Genomic DNA, 22,615 nt, shown 5'->3' on the forward strand with positions numbered 1-22,615 from the left:
TATTGATGACTACCCGACTGCGTAAACAGAGACTATGGAAGGAATTCTCCTTCGTCATCGAAGAACTTGAATTTTTTAAAAATTGTTTTATTTTTAAGTCAGAGATACGGAGAGAGGCAAGAGAGATCTTCCATCTGTTGGCTCACTCTCCAAATGCTCACAGCGGCTGTGGCTGGGCCAGGCCGAGGCCAGGAGCTTCTTCTGGGTCCCCCACCTGGGTGCAGGAGCCCAAGCACTTGGGCCCTCTAATGCTGTTTTCTCCAGGCCACTAGCAGGGAGCTGGATTGGAAGTGGAGCAGCTGGTACATGAACCTGTGTCTGTACAGGATGCCAGCTCTGCAGGCTGTGGCCTAACCTGCTGCACCACAACTCTGGCCCAAGCACTTGAACTTTTGACCTGCCCCCCCCCCCCACGTGCTTGTGAGGACCAAGTGGACTGGTGCCAGGGCAAGATCAGATTTTCAACCTCACTGGGACCAACAGTGAGCGCCTTCTCCATAGCAGGTGACTTCACCCATCTGCACACCCCTCAAACTCTCCTCCTCCTCTGTTTCCTGGAGAAACTAGGTGCAAACAGGATGTGGAGACCTAAGTTTCTACCTGCAAACATACTTGAATTCATTCTTCCCTCTGCGCCAGGAGCTGTGAAGAAGATGCCCCCCCCCTTTTATCACAAATATCCATGTGCACCTATGCTTTTTTTTTTTTAGATTTATTTATTTATTTGAAAGGCAGAGTTACAGAGAGGCAGAGGTAGAGAGAGAGAGAGAGAGAGAGAGAGGTCTGCTGGTTCATTCCCCAAATGGCCACAGTGGCCGGAGCTGGGCCAATCTGAAGCCAGGAGCCAGGAGCTGGGTCTCCCACATGGGTGCAGGGGCCCAAGCACTTGGGCCATCCTTTGCTGTTTTCCCAGGCACATTAGAGGGAGCTGGATCGGAAGCGGAGCAGCTAGGACTGGCACCCACATGGGATGCCGGCGCTGCAGGCAGCAGCTTTACCTGCTACGCCACAGCGCCGGCCCTGAAGACGTTCCTCTTCTTCAAGGCCTATCCCTCCTAGATGTCAGCCCTCTGTGTTTCTGCAAGGCCCTCATTTCATCATTCATTTTCCAGCTAGGTTTGGAATGTGCCAGGCACACTTCCAGGAACCCGGATGTGGCAATGCAGAGAGCAGGCCCACCTGTGGCCTGGAGGAACTTGCACTGTGGTAGCGGCAGAGGGACAGCAGCCAGGTGAGTGCCGGATATGGCATGGTGGGTGGCACTAGGAGCCAAGGATGCAGATCAAGAAAGGAGGGAGGGAAGGGGTGTGGCCAAAGGTGCCTTCATGAGAGGCAAGGAGGAGGGACCCTGTACATACGGACGGGAAAGAATGTTCTAGGCCGGGGACATGCATACCAGAGTTCTGAGCTGGGAACTCCAGGCCCCTTTTGGGGAAGAGCAGGGCAGTGACGATAAGGCAGAACTGGAGCTGAAGTTACGGCTTGCAGGGCTCCCTGAGGCCGTGCCGATGACCTTGGGAGATTCTGAGCAGAGGAGGGTGTGTGTCTGAGAATCCCTTTGGCTACCGTGTGGAGAAAGGACCTGAAGGGAGAATGGGTAGAAGCAGGGACCACTGGGGAGGTCGTTGCAAGTGCCTGCTGAGAGACGGGCGTCAGTGTGGTGGCGGGAGCCGCCATGAGAAGTGCCTGGCTCCTGATGCATTTTGAATGCGTTTTCTCCAGTGGGTTAGACAGTGTGCGGGAAAGGGAGGAAAGGTTCACCTGGACGGTAACTGCCCAGGGAAAGGCTGCGCAAGGAGCAGATTCTGATGGGGGTGGGGCGGGATAATAAACTGAGACGTCCGCTGGGCATCCCAGTGGAGCTGTGGAAAGAGTTGGACGTTTGGCTGTCCGGTGTGGTCTGGGATGTGATGAGTCATCAACATATGGATGTTATTCAAAACCGTGGGATTAGAAGAGCTGACCAAAGAGTAAGAGCAGATCCGACACACAAGGACTGAACTATGACGCTGTGTAGAGATGAAATGAAACCTTCGGAGAGACTCAGGACCGGCCAGCGTCATGGGGCAAAGCACCCCAGGAGGTGGTGTGTTCTGGAGCGAGGGGAAGGAAGCCCAGCGGGCAGAAGGCAGAGGTCCACGCACCTATTGCTGCCCGTAGGCGAAGTAACACTGTGAAGGTGGACTTAGAAGGCTGGTGGTGAGTCTGACAAGGACAGGTTTTCTTTTGATGGAGTAATGGTGATGGTAATGTGTTGTCATGTTGTTAGCAGACGCACCTGCCCTATCATCCTACCCCGAGAAACTGCCCATAGCCACATCCATTACTGCTTTATACCCCACTAGCTCTGGTCAGCCACTCAAATGGCCAACAGCCTGTGTGTGGTCATGCCGTTCCTGATTACCACTGTTCCTCATTCCTACCCCCATCTGAGCAAGCACTCCTGTGGTCTCCCATTTTGAGCGCTGGTTAGTCAATGACGGGTAAGATCCCCTGGGGGACAACCTAAGACAGGCACAGCTGCGTATGGAGACCACGTGGAAACGGGGTCAACAATGGTATGGCCAAGAATCATGCCTCCCGTTGCTAAAAAAAAAAAAAAAATAATAAATAAAATAAACGAAAAGGGGGAAATGTGGTGGAATGAGAAGGCCATGAATGTGGTGGAATGAGAAGGTGAGAAGGTCATGCCAAGATGGCCACTGACAACAGAAACTGCCTGGCAACAGGCTGTGGTTGGATGGCTTCGGAGACCACATGACAACAGAGCCTGACTGACAATAGGCCGTGATTGGATGGTTTTGGAAACTGCCTGGCAACAGAGCCTGACTGGCAACAGGCTGTGATTGGATGGCTTCGGAAGCTGCCTGGCAACAGGCTGTGATTGGTTAGGGCATAGACCGCCCCTTGACCGGATTGGCTGCCTTGGCTATATAAGCAGCTGTAGCAACTGAAATAAAGGAGTCTGCAGGCTGCTTGCCTCGGCCTACTTTCACCCGACTCCCGGGGTCTGTGTGGTGACTCCGCGCCTCTTGCCCCCACTACGCTCCTCCTCTCAGGAACGAATCCACAGCAACAGTAATGAAAGTCTGATTGCAGATGAATCCAAGCAAAAAGGAACTCGTTCGGAGAGCTCCGGAGGAATCTTCTTGCAAGGGAAGCAGAGGAGGGGCTGGTATTGTAGTGCGGTGGGGGTTTACAGCTGCTGACGATGCTGCCACCCCACAGCAGAGCCCCAGTTCAAGCCCCACCCACTCTGCTCTCATTCCCGCTCCCTGCTAATGCGCTTGGCTAGGCAGGGGATGATGGCCCAAGTGCTTGGGTCCCTGCCGCCCGTATGGGAGACCAGGATGGAGCGCCTAGTTTCTGGCTTCTGGCTTTGACCTGGTGTGGACCTGGCTGTTATGGTCCTGGCTGTTGCGGCCATTTGGGGAGTGAACCAGCAGATGGAAGATCTCTGAATTTAGCTTTCAAATAGGTCAATAAATAAATCTTAAAAAAAAAAAAAAAAGAGCAGAGGAAATGAGAAGGAGCTAAAAAGAGAAGTGAGGAGAGCAATTTTTTTTTTTTGAACTTAAGAATTTCTTTTGGGGTCTGTGTTGTGGCATAGGGGGTTAAACCACCACCTACAGCACCAGCATCCTATAGGGGCTCCAGTTCATGTCCCAGCTACTCCACTCCCGATCCAGCTCCATGCTAATGAGCCTGGGAAAGCAGCGGAAGATGGCCCAAGTCCTTGGGCCCCTGCACCCAGGAAGAAGCTCCTGGTTCCTGGCTCTAGCCTGGCCTATCCCTGTCCAATGCAGCCATTCAGGAAGTGAAGTAGGAGATGGAAGCTCTCTCTCTCTCTTTTTCTCTCTCTCTCTGTAACTCTGCCTTTCAAATTAGTAAAATCTTTAAAAATTCTTTTTTTTTTTTTTAAAAAGATCACTGTCTTTTCATTTTACTTGAAAGGCACAAAAACAGAGAGGGGAGAGAGAGAGAGATTGATCTTCCATCACTGGCTCAATCCCAAAATGTCAGCACCAGCTAGTCCTGGGTTGGGTCAGGTTGAAGCTGGGAGCCTGGAACTCAATCCAGATCTCCTATGTGGGCGGGAAGCCAGTTACCCACCTGCATCCTCCCCGGGTGCACATTGCAGGAACCTTCTTCCCACCAAGGAATGAGAAGTGGAACTGGGACTCAATCTCCGGCATTCCAATACGGGGAGGCAGGCATTCTGAGCAGAGCTTGGACCACTGTGACTTAATGCCTGCTCCAAGAAAAAATTTTTAAATATTTATTTATTTGAAAGGCAGAATTAGAGAGAGAGAGAGAGAGAGAGAGAGAGAGAGAGATCTTCCATCCACTGGTTCATTCCCTAAATGGCTGCAACAGCTGGAGCTGAGCCTCTCCGAAGCCAGGAGCCGGGTGCTTCTTCCGGGTCTCCCACATGGGTGAAGGGGCCCAAGCACTTGGGCCATCTTCTACTGCTTTCCCAGGCCACAGCAGAGAGCTGGATCGGAAGTGGAGAAGCTGGGACTTGAACTGGCGCCCATATAGGACGCTGGCGCTGCAGACCAGGGGTTTTAACCTGCTGTGCCACAGCGCCGGCCCCTCTTGGGCTTCTGATGCGGTGATTCCTGAGCCTTCTGGCGCCAAATCTGACGGTCACTCTTTACATGGAGTTGGTTCCTTGGCTTTCTGCGAGCCTGATCGTTCTCATTGGGCCCTCCTGCCACTCTGTCCTCCCGGGGGGCTTGCAACACATGGCTTCTCCAGTTGTCCTCCTCACCCTCCCTGCCTTGGAAACCCCTCCTTGGTCCTCTTCATTTCTAGTGCAGCTGTGGCATGGGGGTGTTCTGTGTGCAGGCTGAGGGTTCTGTGGGATAACTCCTGATTGGCCTGGTTTTCTAGCGATGAGACATGAAATGTTACATTGGTTCCGTCATTGCTAGGGTTTGGATAACAGTTTGAGTGTCCTTCCGAGGCCCATGCTGTGGGTGGGTCCTCTAGGTCTTCTGTTCATGGTTAATGGGTTAAGTGGAGACCTGACTTAACCATGGCTTCTGAGAGGCGGGCCTGGCGGGAAGTGGCTGGGTCACTGGGGGTGTACCCTCAGAAGGCTCTCATGTGATGGTTGGTTATTCAAGCCAGGGGTGCTTCCTGCCTCACCGGGTGGTTGTCCCTTCACACTTGCTCTGTCAGTGCCAGCCTCCATCAGACACTGGATCAGTGGGCCACCTGACCTTAGCCTGGGAACCTCCCCAACCGTCAACCAAAATAAACCCTCCTTCCTGAGTAGCTTCTCTCAGGTGCTTTAGCAGGTAATGGAAAGCTGACACATTCATATACATACATACATACATACATACATATATATATATATATTTTTTTTTTGACAGGCAGAATTAGACAGAGAGAGAGAGAGAGACAGAGAGAAAGGTCTTCCTTTACTGTTGGTTCACCCTCCAATGGCTGCTGTGGCCGGCGCATCGTGCTGATCCGAAGCCACCTGGTCTCCCATGGGGTGCAGGGCCCAAGCACTTGGGCCATCCTCCACTGCACTCCCGGGCCACAGCAGAGAGCTGGCCTGGAAGAGGGGCAACCGGGACAGAATCTGGCGCTCCAACCAGGACTAGAACCCGGTGTGCCGGTGCCACAAGGCAGAGGATTAGCCTATTGAGCCGTGGCACTGGCCCATATATATATATATATTTAAAAATGGTGATAGCAGTAGTATCTACCTCTTAGGGTTGGCTTGAGGATTCAACATGTTAATGTGCTTAAAAAGCTTACAGCAGGGTGCAGTGGATTAAGATCCTGGCCTGCAGCACCAACATCCCATGTGGGTGGGGTTTGAGTCCTGGCTGTTCTACTTCTGATCCAGCTCCCTGCAACATGCCTGGGAAAGCAGCAGAACATGATCCATGGCCTGATGGTGACAGCATCTGTATTTTCACACACCAGCCACCTCCTTAGGCGTTCCATCTGCATCTCAACCCCAACACATCCAACATTTAAACTCACCTTTTCTCTCCCAGTCTGCCTGCTTATCTATATTCCCTATACCCGTGAATGACACCACCATCCACCCAATTCCCGGCCAGAAATTTGGCAGTTTCTAGCTTCTCTGACTGCCCTCATCCTTTTTAAGGTATTTATGTTTTGCCCTTATTCTTCATTTTTGAAAAAGATTTATGTATTTGAAAGGCAGAGTTTACAGACACACATATACATCTTCTATCCATTGGTTCACTACCTAAATGGCCACAATGGCTGGGAATTCCATCTGGTCCTTCTGCATGGGTGGCAGGGGCCCAAGTACCCGGGCCATCTTCTGCTGCTTTCCCAGGAGCTTTAGCAGGGATCTGGATGAGAAGTGCAGCAGCTGGGACTTGAGCCAGTGCTCCAATGCCAGCGTTGCAGGTGGGGCTTTAACTCACTGCGCCACAACACCAGCCCCAAGAAAAGGGGTTTCTCTTGCCTCCCAGTTCTTCTCCAAGGCCAGGGGACCCCATCTGGTGATAACCTTCTTGCTAGTTGGCTCCTGGGGCGGAGCAGGACATCATATGTCACCTAGTGCTAGACAGGGAAGGCTTGAAAGACTAGCCAATGTGGCTTTTATAGCAAACCCACACTCAAGATAACCCATTAGCCTGCTTATTTGTTAACCACATGGATAGATTAATCCATTCGAAGAACAGAGCACCAGCTACCTCTTATAGTTCCCACACCTGGCCCCAGCGTTGTCACTGCAGGCTAACCCCCGCCTGTGACACTGGCACTCCACAGTGGAGGCCAGCTGGAGTCTCAGACGTTCCAGTTCCCATCCAGCTCCCTGCTATTGCACTTGGGAAAGCAGCACAAGATGACTCAAGGGCTTTGGCCCCTGCCACCCATGTGGGAGATCCAGATGGACTTCCTGGCTCCTGGGTTTGGTGTGGCCCAATCCTGGCTCTTGCAGCCATCTGGAGAATGAACAGGCAGATGGAAGATCCTGCCCTCTGTCTCTCTCTCTCTCTGTAGCTCTGCTTTTCTTTCTTTCTTTCTTTCTTTCTTTCTTTCTTTCTTTCTTTCTTTCTTTCTTTCTTTCTTTCTTTCTTTCTTTCTTTCTCTTTCTTTCTTCCTTCCTTCCTTCCTTCCTTCCTTCCTTCCTTCCTTCCTTCCTTCCTTCCTTTCTTCCTTTTTTAAAGGCAAAGTTAGAGAGGGAGGTGGAAACACACACACACACGCACAGGCAGACAGAGGTCTTCTATGTGCTGTTTTACTCCCCACTTGGCTGCAGCAGCCAGGGCTGACCCAGGCTGAAACCAGGAGCCGCTAGAAGCTTCTTCCAGGTCTCCCATGGGGGTGCAGGGGCCCAAGCACTTGGGCCGTCCTCTGCTGCTTTCCCAGGTTCATTAGCAGGGAGCTGGATCAGAAGTGGAGCAGCCGGGACACAAACCTGCACCCTTATGGGATGCCGTGCTGCAGAGGCAGCTTAACCAGCAACGCCACAGCACCAGCCCAGCTCTGCTATTCAAGTGAATAGGTGAATCTTAAAAAAAAAAAAAAAAGTCCCACCTCTTTTTTTTTTTTGATAGGCAGAGTGGACAGTGAGAGAGAGAGACAGAGAGAAAGGTCTTCCTTTTGCCATTGTTTTACCCTCCAATGGCAGCCGTGGCCGGCGCACCACGCTGATCCGAAGCCAGGAGCCAGGTGCTTCCCCTGGTCTCCCATGGGGTGTAGGGCCCAAGCACTTGGGCCATCCTCCACTGCACTCCTGGGCCACAGCAGAGAGCTGGCCTGGAAGAGGGGCAACCGGGATAGAATCCGGCGCCCCGACCGGGACTAGAACCCGGTGTGCCAGCGCCGCAGGGCGGAGGATTAGCCTATTGAGCCGCGGCGCCGGCAAAAAAATTCCCACCTCTTAATATCTGGTAAGCACATCCCCCACAGCTGTGGGAGTGCGGTTCGTGGGGCTGCGGTTTGTGACGGTTCCCTTGGGGTCAGATTCTTCATTCAGACATCCGGTGCCTTTGTCGTTCCAGGATGTCCAGTTGCCCTTGTCCTCGCTACCCCCACTGTGGCCTTCAAGCCAGCTTTGGGGAAACTGGCTTCAGATTAGATCTGTGACTTTTTAATTTAATAGATTTATTCATGTATTTGAAAGTCAGAGTTACAGAGAAAGAGAGGAGAGAGAAAGACAGAGATATTGAGAGATCTTCCAGCTGCTGGTTCACTCCCCAAATGGCCGCAAAGGCCAGGGCTGGGCCAGGCCAAAGCCAGGAGCCAGGAGCTTCTTCTGGGTCTCCCATGTGACTTGAGTGACAGTCACTGTGACTGATTTGTCACAGCAGTCCTAGCAAACTAACCCTGAGGTGAGGGGCAGCTGCTGTGCTCACTGCACGGGGCAGAAATCACTGTCGCCCTGGTCCCAGAGCTGCTGTGTGCAGGAGCAGGACCGGATGGAGGAGGAGGGTGGGCAAGCCCCGCCCTATGAAGGCGGAGCTATCCAGCTCAGGCTGAGGGGCCGCCCTCAGGGAGGCAGAACTGGAGAGCCTCACAGGCAGCCTCCCAGCCTAGCACACCTGCTGAGCCTTTGGAGCTGTCCAGCGCCTCGAGCGAAGTGCCCCATACAGCTAGTCCAAGACCCTCCCGCCCGGGGCTCTCCAGCCTGCACCAGCGTGTGGACAGTGCAAAGTCCAGCCCCTTTGGTCCAGCCTCTCCTTTGCCTTCAAAAGGTAGGAAGCCTAAAGCGCAGTTCCCATTCCCCCATACTCCGCATTCCTCTACGGTCAAGGGTGCACGCAGACTTGTCTTACACAGAGGACACGAAAGGGCCCTGGTACTGATTTTCTCAAAGCCCGGAATCAGCCAGCCATGGGAGGGACTGAAGTCTCCCCTCGAGTAATGGACAAGTACGTGATGGTTCTCCTTCTCCTTACCAAAAGTCACAGATCTGGGGCTGGTGCTGCGGCACACCAGGTTAAGCTGCTGTCTGTAGTGCCAGCATCCCATGTGGGCGCCGGTTCCAGTCCTGGCTGCTCCTCTTCTGGTCCAGCTCCCTGCTAATGGCCTGGGAAAGCAGCGGAAGATGGCCCAGGTGCTCTGTGACGGCGGCGACAATGATTTCTGCTCTGTGCAGTGAGTACATCAGCTGCCCTCACCTCAGGGTTAGTTTGCTAGGACCGCTGTGACAAATCAGTCACAGTGACTGTCACTCGAGTCACACGGGTGACTCCAAACGACAGAGACTTAGTGTGCATAGTTCCCGAGGCCCAAAGTCAAGGTGTGGGCCGGGCCACGCTCGCCCCGAGGTCTGCAGGGGAGGGGAGGGTCCCTCCTGCCTCTCCAGCTTGTCACAGCCACAGGCCTTCCGAGCTTGCTATTTTCTCTCCTATGCCAACTTGCCCGGTTCCTCTGCCCCTCCTTCCCGCCTATGCTCTTGCCTGGAAACACCTGACCCTGACCCTCCCCCTGCCGACGCCACCTCATCCACCCACACAGGTGAGTGATGGGGAGGTGGCTGCATTGAGCCCCCTTTATGCTCCTGACTACAGACCCCAGAGGGACACACTGCGCCACCTGGTGTTGCTGTAATTTCCCTACTATGATTAGTCCCCACTGTATGAATTTTCTTCTTTTTTTTTATTTATTTTATTTATTTTTATTTTATTTTTTTTACTTTTGACAGGCAGAGTGGACAGTAGAGGGAGACAGAGAGAAAGGTCTTCCTTTTTGCCGTTGGTTCACCCTCCAATGGCCGCCGCGGTAGGCGTGCTGCGGCAGGCACACCGTGCCGTTCCGATGGCAGGAGCCAGGTGCTTCTCCTGGTCTCCCATGGGGTGCAGGGCCCAAGCACTTGGGCCATCCTCCACTGCACTCCCTGGCCACAGCAGAGAGCTGGCCTGGAAGAGGGGCAACCGGAACAGGATTGGTGCCCCGACCGGGACTAGAACCCGGTGTGCCAGCGCCGCAAGGCGGAGGATTAGCCTGTTAAGCCACGGCGCCGGCCCTTTTTTTTTTTTTTTTTGACAGGCAGAATTAGACAGTGAGAGACAGAGAGAAAGGTCTTCCTTCTGTTTGTTCACCCCCCAGATGGCCGCTACGGCCAGCATGCTGTGCCGATCCGAAGCAGGAAGCCAGATGCCTCCTCCTGGTCTCCCATGCAGGTGCAGGGCCCAAGCACTTGGGCCATCCTCCACTGCCCTCCCGGGCCACAGCAGAGAGCTGGACTGGAAGAGGGGCAACCGGAACAGAATCCGGCGCCCTAACCGGGACTAGAACCCAGGGTGCCGGCGCTACAGGTGGAGGATTAGTGTAGCAAGTCGTGGCGCTGGCCCATGTATGAGTTTTCGATTGCTGCACAGCAAATGTCCAGGAAATCAGTGGTTTAAAACATCACTCAGCAGGATAAACCACTGCCTGTGATGCCAGCCTCCAGTACGAGCGCTGGTTCAAGTCCCAGCTGCTGCGCTTCACGTCCAGCTCCCTGCTAATGCATCTGGGAAAGCAGTGGAAGATGGTCCAAGTGCTTGGGCCCCTGCACCCACATGGAGACCCTGGTGGAGCTCCAGGTGCCTGGCTCGGCCTGGCCCAACCCTAGCCGCTGCAGCCATTTGGGGAATGAACAAGCATGGATGAAAGATTTCTCTCTCTCTGTCTCTCTGTGATGCTGCCTTTTAAATAAAAAGATTTTTTTTTAAAAAAAAAAAACACCCATTTATTATCTCACAGTGTGTTGTCACAAGTCCTGGTGGACCTAGCTGGTCCTGTGGTCAGGGTCTCACCTGGTGTCGGTGGGGCTGGGTACCTGTCTGGAGGCTCAGGACAGGGATCCCCTTCCAAGCTGGCTCAGGGTGTAGCAGAATGTGGTCCTCACGGCTGTGGGGGTGAGGCCCCTGCCTCTTGCTGGCTGCCCACGGGGGCCTGCCCCCTACTGGGGGCTCTGTGTGCCTTTTCTGTAGCCATTCGCCTTGTGCATCACACCCTGTGTGCTCTCGCTTCTGCTGCTCCCCGGGGAAAGCTCTCTGCCTTTAAAACCTTGTGTGATGAGATCAGACCTGCCCGGGCAGTCTCAGAGCCTAGCCTGCTCCCAAGTTTCAGGGGTGGGCGGGGGCGGGGCGTGCCTCTCGGAATCCTGCTGCCACTCTCGCTCCCTTATCTGTCTCTGGGGTTTCCCTTCTGCAGACCTGCCCTTGAACTAGCGCTTCCTTTAGAAAACAGAGGCCACTGCTGTGCGAAGCCCAGAGCCTCCGGGGTCACAACCTCCACTCACACCCACCTCCTTGGCTCTGTAGCTCTCATCCTCCCTGCTCACCTTCCTGCAACGTTTTTTTTTTTTTTAATAGAACTAAGAATCAATTTTTTAAAAAAGATTTATTTATTTATTTGAGAGAGTTACAGAGAGGGAGAGAGAGAGAAAGAGAGAGAGAGGAGAGAGGTCTTCCATCTGCTGGTTCACTCCCCAATTGACTGCAATGGCTGGAGTTACACTGATCCGAAGCCAGGAGCCAGGAGCCTCTTCCAGGTCTCCCACGCGGGTGCAGAGGCCCAAGGACTTGGGCCATCCTCCACTGCTTTCCCAGGCCATAGCAGAGAGCTGGATCGGAAGTGGAGCAGCTGGGACTCGAACCGGCACCCATATGGGATGCCAGCACTGCAGGCAGTGTGGCTTTACCTGCTACACCACAGCACCAGCCCCTCCTGCAACTCTTAGGCTTCATCTTCTTCTCCCTCTTCTTTATTTGTCTTTCCCTGTCTCCAGGATTCATTGCCATCAATATCTTTTTTTTTTTTAAGGTTTATTTATTTATTTGAAAGAGAGAGAGAGAGAGGTCTTCCATCTACTGGTTCATTCCCCAAATGGCTGTGATGTCCTGGACTGGGCTGGGCCTGGCAAAAGCCAGGAGCTGGGAGCCTCACCTGAGTCTCCCATGTGGGTGGCAGGGGTACAAATACTCAGGCTGTTTTCTGCTGCTTTCCTAGGCGGGCACATTAGCAGGGAGCTGGATCGGAAGTGGAGCAGCCAGGACTTGAACAGGATGCTAGCATTGCAGGTGGCAGCTTAACCTGCTGTGACGCAATGCCAGCCAGGTATTGGCATCTTAAAAAGAGCCCAAAACCTCCCATGCCAGCTGCAGCCACACTTGCTGAAGTCTCCACTTTCCCATTCGCTCACTCCGATCTGGCGTTCCTTACGCCTGCTCTGCGGAACTGCTTGTGTCCGAGTCACAGCTCCCGTTATCCACGGCTGTATAAAGAGCCACTCCAATGGAACCATGTTTCTCATGCGTCTGTGCGTGGCTGGGCCCTGCTGGAAAGTCCTCACTTGAGGGTCACTCTCCGTGCTGGGACCTTGGACATCCAACATGGCTCCCTCCCACGACTGGCAGTTGGCGGTGGCTGTTGGCTGACACTTAACTGGTGCTGTTGACTAGGGTGCCTGTGCCCAGCCCTCTGTGTCACTTGGGCTTCTAAGAATAGCAGCCGGGTTCCAACAGGAAGTGTCCAAGGAGTGAGCGTTCCAGGGGGCCCAGCTGGGAGCCCCCAAGGCTTCGTAGGACCTAGCCTGGGAAGACGCAGAGTGTGAGTTCTTCCCGGTGCTGTCGGGCATAAGCGTGATGCAGGGCTGTGCCACGTTGACTGGGAAGTGGTTGTGGGAGCCGTCCCTGGGGACTGGCTGTCATGGTCACCAGCGCCTTGGCCTTTCCCCCCGTGACCTGGCCTGCTCGCTGAGAGCTCTCCCTTCTCTGGCTCCCTGGCCCTGGACTTTTCGCTGTCATTCCTCACTGCTCTTTGGTCTCCTTTTCTTTCACTCCAAAACCCAACTATAGTACTACATCACCTCCCAGGTCTGGGCCAGAATGATAGCATTATTTCTCTGTTCTCCCTGTAAAATCTTACTTGGTTCATGGTCAGCGTCTACCATCTACCAAACATTTTATTCCTGACTTGACCTGTGCTCAGGGCTTGGGATACACAGTTGTCTTCTTTTTAAAAATTTTTAATTAATTTATTCACTAGAGAGAGAAAGAGAGAATTCTCCCATCTGCTGGTTTACTCCCTGAATGCCTGTGATGGCCAGGACTGGGCTGGCCCCAAGCCAAGGGCTAGGGAACTCAGCCCCAGTCTCCCAGGTCGGAGGCAGGAGCCGAGCACCTGGGCCACTGCCATTGCGTCCCGGCATCTGCCCGAGCACGAAGCTGGAATCAGGGCTGGAGCTGGGAAGCAGACCTGGCACTCTGGGGGCAGATGTGGGCGTTTTTTTTTTAAAAGATTATTTGTTTGAAAGGCAGAGAGAGGAAGAGAAAGAGAGATCATCCATCTGCTGGTTCACTCCCCAAATGACTGCAGTGGCCGGGAGCTTCTTCCAGGTCTCCCAGGTGGGTGCAGGAGGCAAGGACCATATTCCGCTGCTCTCCCAGGTGCATTGGCAGGGAGCTGGATGGGAAGTGGAGCGGCAGGGGCTAGACCAGTGCTCATAGGGGATGCCGGCATTGCAGGCAGTGGCTTTACCCACTCCGCCACAGCGCCGGCTCCAAATGAGGTTTTGATTTACGATATTGTCAACTTGTGGGTTTATCAGGACATAACCCTGCTGTAAGTCAAGGAACATTTGTACCTCACTGTCCTGATTTTTTTGCTTTAATTGTTATTCTCAAATTTATTTGCAGAGAGCAGCAAGAACCTTCTAAAAGATTGAGAGTCCCGCGGCCTCATAGAACTCTCTCTTGTTTCTACACGGCCCTCCACGTGCTGCCACCTCCTCCTGCCCCCCGCCCAGGTCTCCCCTTTGCCAGGCAAAAACTCCTCCCCTGAGTCTCTGCAGGCCGCACATCTCCTGGTGGGCGGGGGCTGTCCTGGGTCTGAGAGTCTGCTGCAGCTGACAGCCCTGGGCGGGCAGGCCTTGCCCCCTTCCCACAGCCCTCCTGGATTGGGCAGAGCTGTCGACCCGTCCGCTTTGCCAGGACGCTGCAGGACTCAGGCTCCAGGTTTGCTCACAGGACGATAAGGGAGTGACATTTGGCTTCTTTCACACACGTGTCCTTCCCAGCACATGAGCTGCAGGTTCAGGGAAGAGAGGGCCATGGTGCTGGGGAGGTGAGGAGGCCGGCACGTGTTAGTGCAGGTGCCATACCCGCTCCTGGAGAGCCCTCTGCCTGCTCCCACTAGGTGTTCCTGGTCCTAGGTGACCCTGCCATGACCCCTTGAGTGGACACCACCACTGCGATCCAGAAATGGGGCACAGGGAGGGAGGGCCTTCTGCACAAGGAGTTGGTGCCCTAAGTTAGGGGCGCAGATGGCTGAAGGGGGACCTGGGAGAGCAGTGAGGAGGCCCAGGAGGTGGGTGGGGTGCAGTCTGGGACACATGTGTGCACAGGAGCCCGTGCTGGCCCCGGGCTCCTATGAATTCCCAAGTCACCACAGATGTCCAACAGCCTCCCCAAGACTGGACTGGGGCTGATGGCCGTCAGGGCGTGTCGCTGAAAGCATGCGACAGCCCTGGCCCTGTGTAGTCCTTCCTGGTCAGCAGGCTTACGCGGGAGGCCTGAGCGCCCGCTCGCCTCCCTCCGTTCCTGCCTTCCTGCAGCCATGGCCATGGCCCTCAGCTGCCCCTCCCCACCCTGGGCCTCGGTCTTGCGCTTGGCTGCAGAGGGCAAGACCACCACCCCAGCACCTGGGCGTGGCTGCTGCAGGTGCCTGGAGCGCACACCAGCCTCTCAGTGGGAGCCCCACAGTGAGCTTCCACCAGTAACTTCCTGAAGGATCTCGGAGCTTCAACCTTTGAAAAAATTTATTTATTTTCATTTTATTTGAAAAGCAGAGAAAGAGAGAGAGGGAGAGAGAGGTTTCCTGTATGCTGGTTCACTCACCAAACGCTTGTGGGCCAGGCCAAAGCTAGGAGCGTAGAACTTACATCTGAGTCTCCCATGTGGGGGCAGGGACCCGTGTACCTGAACCGTCATCTGCTGCCTTTATTTATTTTTTTCTCTTTTTTTTAAAAAAATTTTTTTTTTTTTATTTTTGACAGGCAGAGTGGACAGTGAGAGAGAGACAGAGAGAAAGGTCTTCCTTTGCCGTTGGTTCACCCTCCAATGGCCGCCGCAGTAGGCGCGCTGCGGCCGGCGCACCGCGCTGATCCGATGGCAGGAGCCAGGTGCTTCTCCTGGTCTCCCATGGGGTGCAGGGCCCAAGCACTTGGGCCATCCTCCACTGCACTCCCTGGCCACAGCAGAGAGCTGGCCTGGAAGAGGGGCAACCGGGACAGGATGAGTGCCCTGACCGGGACTAGAACCCGGTGTGCCGGCGCTGCAAGGCGGAGGATTAGCCTAGTGAGCCGCGGTGCCGGCCATCTGCTGCCTTTAAGAATGTCCCCTGAGCGGGAACCTGGATCACAAGTTGAATGGCTGGAACTGGAACCAGGCACTGTCTGATCCGGGATGTCGGCATTCCAAGGTGCAGCTTGACCACTGTATTAAGTGCCTGCCTCTTTAAGACGCTACTTGGAGCAGCCATATCCCATACCCACGCACCTGGGTTCAAGTCCCGGCTGTGTTCTTGATTCCGGCTCCTGCCAGTGGGCATCCTGGGACACAGCACCTGGTGGCTCAGGTAGTTGGGTCCCTGCTGAGTTCCTGGCTCCTGACTCCTGGCTTTGGCCTAGCCCAGCCCCAGCTGTGGCAGGGATATGGGCAAATAAGGCAGCAGATGGGAGGTCTTTGTTGCTGTCTTTCAGATAAGCAGTTAAAAAAATCCCTTTCTGGCCGGTGCCGTGGCTTAACAGGCTAATCCTCCGCCTTGCGGCACTGGCACACCGGGTTCTAGTCCCAGTCGGGGCGCCGGATTCTATCCCGGTTGCCCCTCTTCCAGGCCAACTCTCTGCTATGGCCCTGGAGTGCAGTGGAGGATGGCCCAAGTCCTTGGGCCCTGCACCTGCATGGGAGACCAGGAGAAGCACCTGGCTCCTGCCATTGGATCAGCGAGCTGCGCCGGCCGCAGCGGCCATTGGAGGGTGAACCAACGGCAAAAGGAAGATCTTTCTCTCTGTCTCTCTCTCTCTATCCACTCTGCCTGTCCAAAAAAAAAAAAAAAAAAAAAAAAAAAATCCCTTTCTGTTCTCACCCTCCCCGGACAACCACTAATCTAATTCCTACCTCTACAGATTTGCCTTTCTTGGACATTGCATGTAAATGGATTCATACATTGTGTGTTTTTCTGTGTGTCTGACTTCTCTCATGGACAATATTTTTGAAGTTCATCCATGCTGTGACATGTATCAGTGGCAAATTCTTTTTATTATTATTAAATAGTATTCCCTTAAAAAATAAAAATGCCTGCCCCTGAGCAGCTGCCCGAGGGTGGGCCCACCTCGTTCCTGGCACTTGAGTCCCGTTCCATCACGGAGTATCTTCTCGCCAAGATCTCTTTCCTTGGCTCGGTGCTTGCAGCTCTGATTACAGGGCACACAAGGCGAGGCGGGGGTCTCATTGCCCCCCCCCCCCCAGCAGCCCCCTGCAGCTCCCTTCCTCCTGGGCTTCCCTGGCCTTCTTTGGGCATCGTCACCAGAGGGGGCCACTGCAAAGCAGAGGCTGCACTGGGCAGTGCCCGGGGGAATGGGAGGCCCTGGCAGGAACTTAGATCTTGGCCTTGAAGGAAACTGCTCAGGTGCCGCCTCCTGCAAGTCCTTGGTGAAAGCACCTGGAGTGGGTACCTACCTTTGGAGGGACCTGGGGGGGGGGGGCTGATGCTCCTTTCACACAGTGGTTTTGTGGGAGGGAGCCAGGGACGGGGCTCGGCGCCCCTCCCCCTCCCCGGGAGCCATTACTCACGCCAGTGCCTTCCTTGGAAAGCTGTTGCTCTCGCATTTAAGAATCCGTGGCTGCCCCCTGCCGGCGCCCTCTGCTCAGCAAGGGAGCACAGTGTGGAACAGTCCCGGCTGAGAAACAGCGGCCCCACACCTCCGCACCTGTCCACGCACAGCTGCGTGCGCGTCCCGGAGCCCCCGGAGCCAGGGCCGGGCAGTGCGGCCCCCACGCGGGCAGGTGAGTGTGTTGTCCCAGCCAGGTGAGTCAGCAGATGGGAGCGCTCACTGATTGGGGCAGATATGTCAGGTTCGAGTCATCCTGCACAGAAGCACGGGGTGCAGCCCTGTGTGTGTCCCCGGGAGCCGGCGCTGCTGTCGTGGGTGGGGATGGGGGTGGGGGGATCCGCCGAGAGCCCCGTGGAGAGCCCTGGCTAAGGTGGGAGGTGAGCCTGGGGAACACAGAGGAGCCAAGCAGAGAACAGCCCGAGGACAGACTTGATTTTATTGTGCAGTTTTCTTCTTCCTCAGTGAGATGTCACAAGCTGTGATGGCACTACACACGGGACAGGACAGGCAGGACCGCGGGGTGGGGGTGGGGGGCTGGGGGAGCCGCCATCTCCCCAGGAGGGTCTCACTCCATGGCTCACCTCATGCCCCCCCACAGGTCTCTGCAAAGGGCAGGGGGCTGTCTTGAGAGGCTCAGGTCCTGGGCAGCAGGGGCTGGCACTGATGGGCGAACAAAGGCAGACCCCTCCCCCACATTTCCCGGAGACTTGGGTCGCACTCCCTGAGGCTGTGGGATGTCACCTGCCTGACTTGGCAGCTCCGGGTCAGGGTTCTGGAAGTTCTTGGGAGCTTGCGGCAGCCGGGGAGGAGGCTTGCCGTCCTCTGCCACCCTGACAGGGCTGGCCCACGCAGTGAGGGACGCAGGCTCCCGCTTCTAGCCGCCTTGGGCAGGGGTGACGATGGACCCTGGGACCCCGTCCTCTGGCCAAGTCTGCATCTTGGCAGGTGGAGTCCCTGGCCCCAGGTCCCTGGGGGACGTGTGGAGTGGCAAGGGCCAGGCATTTTTTTTTTCCAGCTGAGATCATTCCTGGAGACGCGTGCCGGGCCACACATGCGTGGCGGTGCCCTTGCATCTGGGCCTCTGCTGGCTGCTGAGGCGGCGCCTTGGCCAGAGCAGGGCTGTGCTGGGCCAGGCTCGCCCCTTCCCCTCCTCATCCAGGTCTCTCCCAGACTTCTCTGCTCCTGATGGGCCCCCTCTAGCCACTGCCCCTCCCCCGCCCTCGCTTTTCATCAGTTCCCCATCCTGGCTTCCCTTGTCACAAACACCCGCAGGACACAAGGATAAGCCCTAAGCAAATCAGACAGAAGCAGCTTTGGGACAAAGAGGACGACGAGACCTCTGGCAGCGTGCGGACAGGGTGAAGAGGCAGGGTGTGGGGGTGGAAGATGGCATGCAGCACTGGGGTTCCTTATAAGGGGCGGGGTCCCCGCTTCTCCCCCAGCTGTGCGAGGGGTTGGGGTTGGGGGTCAGCAGCCTCAGAGAAACAGGATCTCTGCACTGGGCCTCCAGGCTTCCTGGATCCTCCACGGGCCCAACCAGTCACAGGGAAATGAAATCCGTGGCCTGGAGCAGGGACAGCGAGAGCAGGAGCAGCAGCAGCCACGAGGTGTTCTGAGCCAGCAGGTTGATGCCCTCGCACTTGACCAGCTTGTCTGTGGAGAGAGAACACGGTGAGGGAAGGGACCAGGACTCCCTCTGAGAGGCAGGCACCGGCATGTCTGAGCAGCAGCCAGGAACAACCTGGCCATGGTGGGAGCCCCTGAACACATGGCGGCTTAGGGGAACCCTGCTGAACTGCAGCACAAGACGGCAGGTGCAGGTGTCGTCTCCATTTCCCAGGAAGGGAGGACTGGGGAGGCAGCCCCTCCTCCCAGTCGCAGAGGTCAAGGACTCCCCAGGGGACCCGGCAGCAGCTGGGAGTGGGTGAGGCCCAGCCAAGGGTGCCACCTGCCCGCTTGGCCTTGTCGGGGGCTCGCCTCACCTCTGAGCACAGACACGTTCTGGTGGGAGCTCTGAGTCGGCTGGCCGGAGACGCGCAGTTCGCAGGTGTAGGTGCCTTCGTCCTTGGTGGTGAAGTTGGCCAGGTAGAGGACCTTGATGTTGTACCTGCTGGTGAAGTTGGTGCGGGCGCGGTACGTGTACTCGGGCACACCCCACGTGCCGTGCAGCACGTGCTTCTTCTTCTCGCGGGTCAGGCTGAACTCGTGCTGGATGGGCACGCTCGTGGTGTTCTCATGCCGGCAGTCCAGACGCAGGCTCTGGTCCACCAGGCAGGCTGTCAGGCTGGTCACCTTCTGCCCTCGGGACACCTGCAAGACTGCCACCAGCGGCGTCCCCGCCCCATTGGGGGAGAGCCTTGGGAGCAGGGGCCCGCCCTCCCACGCGATGGACAGAGGTGGGCCTGGCTGTGGGGAGGCATCCTGTGTGACCCCGGGAGTCCCCAGGGGCCAGTCCGACTCCCCCTGTGGACGCCAGCCTTCCTCCCCGGTCTGCGGAAGCCCTGGACCCATCAGCAGCGAGTGGCAACAGCAGGAGAGCTTGGGCTCCTGGTTCCCTTTTGCAGGTTCCAATTCACTAGGATGGGGCAGGGCTCAGCCAGCGGTCTTTCCTGAACCTCCTGGGGCGGGCAGGTGGTTGGGTCAGCTGGGTGGATCAGTCCACCTGGGATGTGTGAAGCCTCCCTCCCTCCGTCCCCCGCTTTCTGAGGCTGAGAGGGGGAGGCCAGCCCGGCCCCTTGCCCGGTACCTGTCAGCAGCAGCGCGATGCCAATGGCGGGGTTCATGGTGCTGAGAGCTCCGCCCTGGATCTGCGTGTGGGAAGAATCAGCGGGGAGAAGGCTCAGGGGGGCTCACTGGGAGCACGCTCTAACGGCCGCAGTGGACGCCTAAGCGCTTCTCTCCATCCGCCCTCTCCTCCCCAGTTGTGTCTGGCCCTGGCCCAGGGACGGGGAAGCGCGCTCTGCAGTGAAGTGTGTCCCTGTGTCCGTGTCTGAGCAGGGAGCGCTCCCTCCCAGCTGGCTGACTGCACCTGGCTTTCTCTCTCCCACTCTCCCGGCCTGCGGGGTTGTGAGACCAGTGAGCCAGTGAGCGCAGGGGCTGGATAGTTTTTAAAGATTTTAATATGCATGCAGCATATGGCTGCGTAGCCATTCGTGAGCATACAGTTCAGCAGCCCACAGGGCAGAGCAATGGGGTCTTTCAGAACCAAAGCTCTGCCCTTGGCCACGGAACTTCCCCTTCAGGGGCTTCCTGCAGAAGAAAACCTCCAAATGCCCAGGGCAGCTCCTGAAATACAAGAGATGCTCAGGAGATGTTTACTGAAGGAATGAATGAGGCGCTCTGGAGCCTAGAAGCCCACGTTGTCCTGGGGGTTAAGAAAAATGGCGCACGGGGCAGGGCTGCTCAGCGGAGGCATCGCCAATATGTCACTGGCTGGGGCTGCTGTCAAGGATGGGTGCGGCCCTCCCAGGTAGGCCTGCACTTGGCGTTCAGTGAGAGGGCTGTCCAGTGTGCACGAGGACAAGGGACAGAGCCCTCTGATTGCAAAGGCACTAAAGACGCCTCGCCTCCCCATGCCCAGCTCTCTGGGATTGCCAGGCTGCAGTTTCCAGTGCCCTTCCCCCCCAGCCCCGCCGCCTCTTTTTTTTTTTTTTTCTTCTTTTTTTTTGCAGCCCAGACTGAATTGCCATCACGGAGCTGAGAGTCTAGTCTGTGCGCCCAGGAGAGGCCACAGCAGCAGCACGCGCCTGCGAGTGCGCGCGGGGCCGGTGCAGGAGGTACTGGTCCCCGGCGCAGGGCGCGGCACTCGCGAAGTCCAGGGTCCCTGGCGCTCAACGCTTGGGCGGGGTCCCCCAAACTATGCGGAAGCGCTGCCGCGAACTAACGGAATCGGCAACCGGGTTTGATGCGAGGACCCTGGGCTAGTCTCCAGGGGTGCAGGCCTGGCATCTCGGAGGGGTAGGGGGAGCAGCGGCCAGATTTGGAAAGGAAAGAAAGGAGGCCAGGGCTGCAGGGGGATGGAGAGCGCGCAGGGGAGGGTGGGGCGCGGTTGGGAGGCGCATTCTGCACCCGTTCCCTCCGCGCTGGGTTCCCGCGGCTCAGCGCCAGCGGAGCTCCGCGCTCCCCTCGTCCCCGGCCCTGCGCGGGAGCCCCGTGATTTCCTATCCGATTTTCCATCCGAGGTCCCCTTCCCCCCCTCATCCTTTTTGAGTTCGCCCCTCCCCCGTCTGCTCGCCTTCCACCCAGTCCCCGCCCGCGGCACTGCGGTTTCCTTTCCTCGAGTGCCCCGCACCCAGCCGCGCCAGGTCGCGGGTAGAGGCTTCCCGCAGCTGGCCACCCTCCGTCCTCCGGCCCGCATGGCGCTCCCCTCCCCCCTTGCCATCGCGTGTGGGGCCGTCTGCGTGGGGAGAACCGAAGGCTGCCCTTGGAGCCCTCCTCGCGCTCCACCGGACAACCGTCCCCCAGACCCCGCCGGAGGACGGAAGACGGGGTGCAGAGCGGCCGGGTCCCCGCAGAGCCTCGCGCTCTCGCCCTTGCCTGGGAAACAGGTCCCTCCCCCGGCCCTGCAGCGTTCCTCCCTGGGGCGCCCTCAGATCGCGGGGGCTTGCAGGGGCGCCTGGCAGCTCTCCCTGAGCCCAGGGTCCCGTCCTGGCTCCCGCTCCCACCTGGGCTCCGGTCCTGCGCTGCTGCGGCCGCCTCGATGCGCCGCCGCCTCCAGCTGCTGCACGGTGCGCGGCGCCCGCAGTTTTCACCGCGGGTGGGGGAGAAGTGGGTGGAGAGGGCTGGGGGGCAGCCAATCAGAGGCTGGTCGGGGAAGTCTGGGGTGGGGTGGCTGGGGAAGGGTGGAGGAGGCGTCCCCCATTGGTGTGGGTGAGTGGTGGGCGGGCGGCCGCTCCAGGGGACCTCGGCCTGGACGGGACCCCGGGACCCCGGATCGGGTGCGGCCGCCTCCCCGAGGCCCCAGCGGGTGCCCCTCCGTGGGCTGTCCCCCTCTCTTCTGACCGAGTCTGTGGGAAGCCCCACGGGTCAGGAGGGCAGGATGGAGGCTCCTCCGGCTGCCCGGTTCGGCGCTGGAATGTTCCAGGCTTTCTCCAAAGGCGCGGTCGGTCTGGTGTTTTCCGTATTGGTGCGCCCTCTGCAAGCAGGACGGCGCTGCACCCCTCCCTCCCGTAGGCCTCTCTGCCCTGGGCGGGGGTGCTGTCCGCTGGGGCACCCCCACTCAGCCCCCAGGCCGGCCCCTCCCGCCCAGGTGCCTCTGAGCGCTGTTTGGTCTAAGGCAAGGCCAGGACTGTCGCCGGCCGCTAAGCCCGGCGCACCTCGGAGGCCACAACCCGCGGGCGAAGGCTGCCCCGGGCCGGGGCTGCAGACCTGACTGCGGGCGCCGCGCCCCTGAGCTGCCTGCAGGACTCGGGGCTGCCGAGACCACGCACCGAGAGGGACAGGCTGAGTGCAGGCTCCTGATCGTGCGCGGGCACACAGACACACACACAGACACACACACAGACACAACACAGACACAGACATAGACACAGACACACACAGACACACACAGAGACACACACACAGACACACACAGACACACAACACAGACACAGACATAGACACAGACACACACAGACACACACAGAGACACACACAGACACACAGAGACACACACAGACACACACAGAGACACAGACACACACAGAGACACACACAGACACACACAGAGACACAACACAGACACACACAGAGACACAACACAGACACAGACATAGACACAGACACACACAGACACAC

The 22,615-nt window shown here is 57.1% G+C and overlaps 1 protein-coding gene across 1 annotated transcript; it reads right to left on the bottom strand.

The window, feature by feature from the left end:
• Nucleotides 1-17,261: 17,261 nt before the first annotated feature.
• On the bottom strand, nt 17,262-21,629 carry THY1 (Thy-1 cell surface antigen). Its single transcript, XM_062198396.1, has 4 exons — nt 21,502-21,629; nt 19,584-19,644; nt 18,820-19,155; nt 17,262-18,490 (listed from the first exon to the last, which is right to left on the bottom strand). Exons 2-4 carry the CDS (start codon nt 19,618-19,620, stop codon nt 18,378-18,380), a joined length of 486 nt encoding a protein of 161 aa, XP_062054380.1. The 5' UTR covers nt 19,621-19,644; nt 21,502-21,629; the 3' UTR covers nt 17,262-18,377.
• Nucleotides 21,630-22,615: the final 986 nt, after the last annotated feature.

Source organism: Lepus europaeus, chromosome 7 (genome assembly GCF_033115175.1).
Source record: "Lepus europaeus isolate LE1 chromosome 7, mLepTim1.pri, whole genome shotgun sequence".
Classification (NCBI taxonomy): domain Eukaryota; kingdom Metazoa; phylum Chordata; class Mammalia; order Lagomorpha; family Leporidae; genus Lepus; species Lepus europaeus.